Source organism: Buceros rhinoceros, unplaced genomic scaffold (genome assembly GCF_000710305.1).
Source record: "Buceros rhinoceros silvestris isolate BGI_N320 unplaced genomic scaffold, ASM71030v1 scaffold10694, whole genome shotgun sequence".
NCBI lineage: Eukaryota > Metazoa > Chordata > Aves > Bucerotiformes > Bucerotidae > Buceros > Buceros rhinoceros.
Window position 1 is genome coordinate 37,442 of NW_010407679.1, and position 10,145 is coordinate 47,586.

The following is a 10,145-nucleotide window of genomic DNA, read 5'->3' on the forward strand; positions in this document are numbered from 1 at the left end:
GGAATCAATCAGGTGGGTAGATGTCTTGAAATACAACTGCAATTAAAATCATATAATATTGCTGTCATAATTAACTGAATATAACAATCCCACCAAATTATTTAATCACAAAAATCATGGCAGACCTATAGGGCACACCTCTCCTGTCCCGCTCCGCAGCAGGGCTAAAGAGCCCAAGCAGCCTGTACAGCTGCACACTGTACTACTCCCCCTAGTTCAAGAGAGCTCATTCTCAACTAGCTGTTGTACCCCTGTACAGACCTGTAGCGTGTCACACAATCGTATCCTTAGAGAAACAAAGGCAATTCAGCAAAAAAGATAGCACAGACTCCACAGCATTCACCATGACTAGTGCGCGTCCTACGTGAATCATGTAACGCTTGTATGACACACGAATGTCCACACAACGGAATATTCAGCAGTTTACAGTACACACACATGAGCACAGATCTATAGTGTAAAGTCCCCCAAAACCACCATTAAATAAAATGAGATGACTGTATCCTGAGAGAACCGCAACTTGTGGTGGCTTCAGAAAGTAAGAGTCCTTCCTCCCTCTCACTTCAGGATGGAGGAGATTTGACCACGGCTGTACGAAGTTCACAGTGTCTTTATACACCATTCTCTAGTAAACAGAAGACTTAGGCTGATCTAAATCTAATTCTATAGTACCACAAAAACATGGACCCATGTGTACATGCACGTACACATGCCAGCACCGTGTATCTACTTCACATGATCCCTACTTGTTTTAATGACATAGAAACATTTTCCCCAAACCGAGTGTCAGAAACTGTCTGACTGCACAACAATTACACCCTCCATTCTGTTTTGGAAAATATAAATAAATTATGCAATATCTGTTGACATATCACATACCTGGTCACAATTTGTTAATAATCTTCAAGTATTGTGGAGATAAAACCGAAAATCCATCCTTAATAAACTCTTTGTCCACTGGGATCAGATTTGTATGACATACTGTACAGCCATTTAGTAATTCCCGAGAACCCCTTCTAAAACCAGCATGTAATGAAACTGGACATACTTTTTATAGTACACTTATCACCTCTTTAAAGAACAGATTTACGGCGGATCATAAGCATTAAGTTCTAATGTCATAAATAGCACGATAACGCTGTTTTCAAAGGCCTTTAAAAGAATTATCTGACTTCAAGACATAGTAAAACAGCTATGCTGTTGTTTCATAGAAAGAGAAACAGACCGAAAGCCACACAATGTTATAATGAGGGACATATTTAGTGCTTGCTGGTAGCATCCTAACTGTTGTTTTCCTGGCTCTCTAGCTGGCGCTCACTTCTTTACTGTTTTTCTAGAATTTTCCCCAACAGTGAATCCTTCATACTACACAAGCCAAAGCTATTTTTAGTGATTGTCAGATTTCAAGACTAAACATCTCTGTAGTTATTGCACCTTCCTCTTCTTTCACATAATCTCGCAATTAAAACAAATGTGTCCCCAAAGAACTCTGAAGAAGAGGCTGAGTTAACAAAGCGTTTAAGTGAACCAGAAGCTGCCAATCCCTTATGAATACAGAGTCTGTAATTAGCCAAAATGCTCCATTTTGCTGTTCACAGTGAGGCTGAGGCTCGATAAAAATTAAACACTGATGCAGGCAAGGCATTCCCATGGGGCTCACATATATTAATACATTACCACTCACCAGTTGCTTTATGTCAAAGAAACTGGGACACAGCTTGAAATTGGCTGGCTGCCTATTTGATAAAATGGAGAGCTATCGGTGATAAGTATTTCTCTTATTTTCATATCCCTAGTGTCATAAACAGGCTAAGCCAGTACTTAAAACTTGGCTAACAGTCACCTGCCCATAATGCTGCCAAGCAGGTAGGACTCAGGTTCTGACTGAACAGAGAATGACACTTCAGAGATTCTGCGTGGAGTCACAGCTACACCTTTGGATCACCCCAAAACAATAATCCCTAACACTGCCTTTCCCAAAACCTCTAAGATGAGGCCATCAGTTTCATAAAACCCCATCTGAATTTAGATCTTATCTTGATCACGATACAGTCAGCTGTCCACTCTTCAGTCATTTCCTTTTTAAGCAAAAATGCAGAATAATTTAGATGGCTCCATTACTACTCTGCAGAAGGCAATTTATAGAAACTTGAATACATAGAATAAAATAGTTTGGAACTGTGATTATTTTGATTTCAATAGGACAGACTCAGGAGAACAATGTGTGTTTATGAAAACCCTCTTTCAAAATACAGATGAGTAACCTGTGAATGTATCAATCCTACAACTTACCAGCTCCTTCAAATCCCTCAGAAACAGAGGCACTCAGCATCTCTCTTGTGTCAAGTTGAAATAAATTCTCTATCAACTTTTTTATTCACACAAGTAAAAAACTTAAGCATTAAATAAGTAGCTAATAAAACGTTTAGTTCATGAAATAGTAAGGCATTGCTCACAACCAGGGTATTTCTAAAGCCTGTACTACAACAGCATCGTCAGTTGATAGAGCTATAAAAGCACCCCAAGCTACAACTGCGAAATGATTCACTGCCTTCAAAGAGTATGGTCTAAAATGAATGGGCTGATGTTCTGAAGTTTCAGTTCTTACCCAGAAATCCGCTGTGTTAACCTTTTATCATTTATCTTACTCTGTCCTTACAAGGTCAACGTGACATCCACTTCTACAGTAGAACTGAGACTTTCATCTATGGAGTGTGAGGATCATTGAAAGAGAAGATGAAGGCACATCATCACTGGATGGCTTTAATTCTCATAAACCTGACAAATCCTAGGCTAGTTTATGCTCACCCTTCGCAGGAGGAAGCAAATACGCTCAATATTCCTCAGCCGTTCTCTCTGTGAAAAAAAAAGAGGGAGGGAAAGGTATGAGATTAGCTGGTGTTATAAATGAAAGACAATATATTACAAATACAGCGGGTCAAGACTGTATTTAATGGCTGCAGGGAAGCAAAAGACGTTATTAATCTGGAACGATAGCATTCACCTCTCATCTACTGCTTGCAAGCCAAATGATTTACCCATTCCAAAGTCCCAACAAGTTATTTTTTCATCTGTTACTGGGTGTAACGATATAAACAGGGCATCCAAGTGTGTTTTAGTCTTGATCCAGAGGCTGCAACTTCTTTTTAAGTCAGCGTTTGTGGTTCTATCCGATGGTACCAACCTGTACCACAGAGACTTGGTCTTGCGTTTTCAGGTACCCAACCTCTGGCTTCAAGATAATTCTGAATGGAAAAAAATAACTACAGAGTTGGTATAGCAGCCTTTCCTCCATCACTAAGAGGGTACCTGAGCTACATGTGACATTAGAATTTAACCCATTGGTGAAGGATATCTGAAATGACCTACAAATGCCGCTTCAAACAACAGATGCATTCATAGCTACTGAAAATCACTGTAATTTAGCATTATGACTCAAAAGATGCTCTAGGCTCAATTCACAGCAAGAAGACAAGTCAAAGACAAGTCAAAGACAAGTTTTCTTTAAAATGTCTCATAATGAAAAATTCATTAGTAAAATCAGATTTCACTTTGCATAACGCCATCACTGGACTTACTGTGAAAGACTGTACTGCTGGTTACACTGCAGAAGGCAGAGTGGTTGTATTGTCCTCAGAAGACTAACTGGTAATATTTTCATTTAGACACAGGAAAAAATATTCTGAACAATTACCATTTTAAACAGGTAGTGTAATATACCGATGTGAGAAGCCAACTCTTATACTTTCTGCTTTTCCAATGTTTTAAATTTGCTTCAAGTCTGTGTTTGACTTCTGTTCTCCAAAGAAAGGTCTCTTTTCCTTTCCTGTCCCCAAATTTAAACCATTTTTTAAAAAAGTATCATTTTGGAAAGACAGTAACACAGTGGCAGCTTGATAGGCACAGGACAAACATTGCGCCTCTCTCTGGTGTCTGTGATGTAGAAGAGATTCAGAAAGTTTAGACTCACAGCTGCGCACACGAGAACGGACATTTGTGGATGTGTGCGTGAAGGTGCAGAGTAGTTTCTTGCCTTTGGTAGGAGGTAAGTGGAGAGGCACAGGCAATCCTCTCAATTCCATCCAGAAGACAGACACCTAACTGCAGCTGGCCTTCGAGAAGAAGGAAGTCTGTCTTTGAACTGTGGGTAATAGAACATGAAGCAGGAGGTTTTCATTAAATTGTCAGTACTGCCACTGTCTTTGTCTTTGATTTCTCCTCAATTCAGCTTTCTCTGGTCACGAAAACGTTGTGGAATATACATGAGTACACATCATACATTTTTACAGTGCAATAAAGGAAACTACCTCAACAAATAAACGGAATATGGGCCTGAGCAACTATGCATAGGGAAAAAGGAAAATACACTTGACCAAAGAGATAAGAAATACGTGCTAAAAATCTTCCTTTTATGTCAGTATAAAAGGAATCTGCACATATGCTGTGCAGAAGAAAGCAATCTGAGATTATTGCTTGAGTTATCACAGCAAGTTTGATAGAATAGTGTCAAACGGGTCAACTGACTGCAGAATACTTTGTGTGTTTCACTGGAAACTTCGCGATTAACTTTTTGAGTATGCCACTGACATGACTGAAACATGGACTAATTAACTTTGTTTTTTTTTTATCCTGGATACCAATTCCATTACCATTTTAAAATAAGATGCTCTGTAGAGCATCTTAAAATTTTTAGGAAGAGAACAAATGTCTGGAATTTGTTCATGTGAACATATATATACACACATTTCTTACGTGCAGTTCTCAGAATGGGAAGTAAAAACAGGTGAAATGAATTCAAAACCAGATTACTTCCACTGAATGGAAGTCCTCTACAGGATTTCTTCAAATAATTTCTTATGTTCTCATTCTGTGCTTATGTGTTAGTGAACAGTAAAAACTCCTCTTATTCAAAGATTCATGTAAAGATTATGCTTAAAATTATCAGTGGTCTAAGCAGTACTGCAAATCCTCTGCTGAGTTATGAAACAAGGTTAAACAGCAAAGTACTACCTTCTGAACGTGGTTATCATTCCAAGGGAATTCAATAACTTGATACTCTGTAGAGATCAAATTCAGCATCTGTCATAATCATTGTAATTCCCAGCGAGATGACAGGGAGCCAACTTCCACCCTCAGTTTTGGTGGTACAAATCTGTAGTCAGCTAAATCACCCTAGATTACACCTTTAATTAACAGAGGAATTTTCATATGCTTAAATACGGGTTTCAGTTCGGTTCATTAGGTAACACTGAGTTACAGTCCCAGGGTGATATTTAACCTTTTCCATAGCAGATGCGCCAGAATGTGTTATTTAGTCTTGACGCACAGGAGAACTTAGAGCCCTGCCATGGGACAGTGAGGTCTAGGACTGCATCTCTTATCAAACCCTTTCAAATTTTTGACTCGTTGATACAGAAATATGGGAGAAGGTGGCCACCCTACCTGAATGCAGAGAAAGCAAATGATCTCAAAAAGGAAAACTTGTGCCACAGAAGGAAAAGATGAAACGAAAGCATTAGCACCACTTCAGTTTTTGAACTTCCAAATTATTTTCTTGTCTCCTTCAGCAAAAAGGAAAGCTACTAGCATAAAGAGTCACCACCTGGCTTCCTAAAACTGGCCCAATAAATCACTTTTCCAAACTACAGCTGACTTCACAACAGACTCCATGTGCATTTCCACACTCATGCTTTCACTGACAGCTCAGTGCACCTCCCTTTCTTCGGGAGTTGTTGCATACGTAGCAAGCCACCGGTTGTACTCACTGCGTGGACTGGGTTGCACTGATCTATCGGGCTTTTGAAGTCTGTCCGAAGTTCATCAAAGGCTATTATCTGAAAAACAATTTTTTCAAATATTGTAATGAATGGTCATTCAAACACTTATTTTTCCTTTAGGGACAAGTTAAATGCGTCACCTCCCTTCCTCCCTTTCCATGAAAAATATGGGAAACTAGCTTTCCCCCCACAGCTCCTTTCAGAACTTGCTATTTGTGACAGTTTGAAAGCGGCGCCGGCCGCGTGGCTGAGCCTTTGCTTCTTTCCTTCTCCTTCCCCCGAAGCACGGGAAAGAGCTCCCACACTCTTGGGAAGGGAAGCGATATTCAGACACGCGTCCACGAAGAAGCGCATAAAAAGCAGCGTTTTGGGACACTCCCTCTGGGAGAAGTGCGGCGCTTTGGAATTTCCTTCCCCGGGACTGAGAGAACTTTTCATCGGAGAGAGAAAACAACATCCACAGTACCTCCACACCCCTGACGCAGTAAAAAGATGCCTTCTGCGAAGCAGCTAGACCTTTCCGCTTTGCCAATTACCGGCGGGGGTGGCTCTGGACTGAGTTCAACCCAGCAAGGGGTGAAACTGGCTGTACGCCCCAAGATCCTGCCCAGAGAGGACAGATACTGATGACGCAGGGAACCCACAGGCATTCCCTGAAGGTCCGGTCAGTATCCCGCAGTGCAGATGGGAAGAGCAAGAAGCCTTGGAATTCTGCCCTCGGTGAACTGGAGTCCCTATCAGCTACCCCAGAGAAGGAAGGACTACATTACATGAAGGTTTGCCCAGGAGAAGTTTTCTTGGACTGACAACTTTTGTGAGGTGACTAACAAAAACTCCTTTCCTCCCTCCCACCAGCAGTGCGACCGCGTGGCAGGTCCTTTGTTTGTAAGCAGGAGATGTGGGTCGAGATGGGAGACTGTATTATACTTGTATATGCCCATTTATTTATTTATCAATCTCTCCCTCTCTCTCTCTCTCTCTTTTCCAGTCCTGTTTAACTTTTAAAATGATTGCTTCTTGGGCTTTTCACTATTAAAACTCTTCTGTTCTTACCCCCTTTACATTAAACCTGTGTTTGTTTTTCCTTTGCCTAAACAAAACCTTGAATTCAAGCCACAATGAGCTGCTAAGCTCCGTTCTGCTAGGTTTTGGGTGGGTTTACATTCCATCCAAACCCCTGTCATCGGGAAATCCTTTTGGTTTTAACAGCCACACAGTTTTAACCCACTACACTATTTAAAACAAAACATGGGATACTTCTGTATATGACACCTAGAATCCATTAATCTGTCACTTACTAAAAGCACACCTATAGCCTCTTCAGCATTGTGGCTCTCCAGATTTCTTCCCTCGTATCAGCTAGAATTCTTTTCTCAAACTTCCAAGTGACATAAAATTATTTCACAAACAAATAACATCTCCTTTTTGATGGAGAAAGTCATTAGCTGCCTAAAACACGAGATGCATCAATATGCTATTCCAGGTTTAATACATACACGGCAGCCCCTTTTTATGCTGTTAAACCTATGCAGATACTAATTCTGAATTAGTACCAACTTAATTATTATTAAGCCACTATTCATTATCAAGCAAACTCCTCAAAAGGAAAACCATTCTAGAGCAAAAAGTGCCCCTCCTAAATTCTGGCAGGAATGGAGGAACCTCACTTCAGTCCTCATTAATGGAGAGATGTCTTTTGCTCATGTCCTTTAGTTTCTTACATTAACGGATGGATTGAGACACACTGGCAATTACTGCCTGCTTTTAAAGTACAGCAGGTAGAAGTGCCCAGAAAAATAATAATGTTTGATAATGCTTTCCTGGAAAGAAAACACTCAGTATACATCATTTTAAAAAATCTCAAAATACATTCTTGACTTCATTTTATGTTTGTATTCTAGTAATACATTTTCTTCTGCTTGCTTCACCCGAGGAATGAAAGCTCACTATGACAGGCACCACATAAACAGATGTTAAAACAATGATTCCTTTTTAGATAATTTACGACCCAGGAAAGTATTTGTTCTCAATAAAAAGATGATGGAAGAACAAGGTAGCGGTTGAGTAATTAGTTTATGAGTCCAACACCCGTTCTATGACATGCTACAGCATGCCTGCTGCCTAGCTGTTCAAAAAATAACCACCTGGGTGTCAACACAGACCTGCTGTACAGGTACAATGTATTTGTTTTACAGATACGGAATGAAGGAGCAGAAATCCTGAAAATGGCCTCTCCATGACTCATATAATAATCTGGTGAGGAGCTTGAGAATAAAGCCGAAAGCTACAATCCACAAATCTAAGTACTACTCCGCATCCCGCTCTAACGCTGCATTCATCGCAATGAAGCACACTTAAAATGCAAGCGGGGCATTTTACAAGAGCACTCTACAGATTTCAATTTATTCAACTATGACAAGTCAAAGCACCAGAAGAAACCACAAAGGGAACTATAAAATGTGATTATAAATGAGTAATTTATCCTGACGGGTGCAGTATCTCTACAAGTTAGGAATTAGATATGCAATGGATGTTTAGACTAAGGTAAAAGAGCAAATAACAGAAACTGTGAGAGGGTCAGAGTACAATTGTGAAGAATATGGCTCAAGACACCTCTATATTTAATATTCCTTGAACAGATCTTCATATTCTCAAGCTGGGCCGACTGTTTCGAGGCTAACAACCATGTGAGTCAGACTCACAGGCTTCTGTCTGTAATTGGGTATCAACATTGGAGCTGACAGCAAGAGGGAAGGATGGTGCTGTAGCAGTTAAGAGAGCTGCCTCTGTTCACAGCTGTGTCACTGATTCACTTCGGGATCCTGGGCATCTCCTTCAACTCTCTTTGCCTCACTGCACTGGAACCTTCAGATGCAGCTTTAAGATAAAAAACTTACGAGCTTTGTGTTCTTAATACTGTAAAGTGGTAACAGCTTTTTTTTTCTTTCCTGTTGTAAATGTGGAGATGAGCTGAAATTTCCTTGAGGGAAAAAAAGAAAGTGAATGTGCTATGTTCTTCCTTTTGGTAGACTTTGCTTTTAAGAGCAACCAGGAGTTTGAGATAGGAAATGACAGCCAGTACAAGATCCAGTTCATGTTGTGAGGAAAGCCTGGTCTGAGACAACAATACGGGAAACCCAAATACCGGAATCATAAGGTGGACTCCCTTCAAGAAGACCAGGAAAGCCTCTGAAGAGTCACTGAACACAGAAATACGATGATAACCCTGCAATGTGTTCAGATGAAGACCTAGGTTGCTCTGAAAGGCAGAACCATTAAGGCAGGGCTCTGTTGAGCTAGCTTTAACTAATGCAGCTGAGTCTTGAAGAAACCATAAATGACAGTTTAGAAAAGAGATCTGCATCAAATATATGACACATTTAGATTTCCTTGGTTTTTATTTTCTCGTTTTTTGTTACCAGCAGTCCCAGCTCTGCAGTCAAAAACCCACTCTTTATTTGCTGGCATGCAATTTCATTTACAGTACGCTGGTGTTATACCTAAGCGCACTGAAACAAATCTGACAGCACATCATTTTCATGGAAGCAGTAAGTGTAAATACAATAGTCTCACAGACAAACCTTCTGGGATGCATGCAAGTTCTGACAATGTTAAGAGACATTCCCGCTACACCTGCAAGAAACAGACCGAGGTCTGGGACTGGAGGAAAGTTTCTTCATTAAAAGTTTCAGTGTCTCGCTGGAAGGAGGTAGGCGGAAATAAATCTTCCTCAATTCTTCATGTTTTATTTCATAAAAGTTCCATAATAGTTTATATTTTGTTAAAATTTCCAGGAATACAAATCCAGTGATGACATGAAGACATGATTTAATTTATGAAAAAGTACATTTCTATTTCTCAGTCACAGTGAAAAGCTTGAAAATGTAACGTTAGGCAGGCTCATAATTACAAGGAACATAAAGAAACTCCCAAGATTTTGGGAGGCGTTGTTTTTTGTAGTGGGTTTTGTTTTTTAAATCTCACAAAGTTGTATGTCCTACCTCTAAAACTGCAACTGAGAAACGATGGAAACAAAGCTGAAGCTTCTTATGATTGGTGGTTGCTCTCAATACACTACAGAACTGTGCCACAAATTATATAGCATTACTGAAAATAAGGCTGGGTCGTGCTGCCGTGTGGTTTACCTAATTAATTAGGAAACATTTTCCTCTTTCAATTACAACTAGCCTTCTGTAGCAGATTATGCCCTAGGGCATTGTGGGGACAGAGTTTGTTTTTTGTAGGGGGAAAAATGCCAAGAGCTAACTACTTGCCTCCATGAAATGTTTCACTTTGCTTTCACAGGAGGTGCCGCGTTATAGCCAGTCTCCAGAGGAACGATCTGCTGTCCGTGTACATTTCAGCAGG

The 10,145-nt window shown here is 40.2% G+C and overlaps 1 protein-coding gene across 1 annotated transcript in view; it reads right to left on the bottom strand.

The window, feature by feature from the left end:
• Window positions 1-5,834, bottom strand: part of CNIH3 (cornichon family AMPA receptor auxiliary protein 3) — a gene marked incomplete at its 5' end in the record, with an annotated part of 25,270 nt that extends 19,436 nt beyond the window's left edge. Inside the window, 2 exons of the mRNA XM_010134579.1 lie at window positions 2,809-2,856; window positions 5,766-5,834. Of these exons, the coding sequence (XP_010132881.1) occupies window positions 2,809-2,856; window positions 5,766-5,834 (117 nt within the window). The remainder of the gene's footprint in view (window positions 1-2,808; window positions 2,857-5,765) is intronic.
• Between the last annotated feature and the right edge of the window lie 4,311 nt (window positions 5,835-10,145).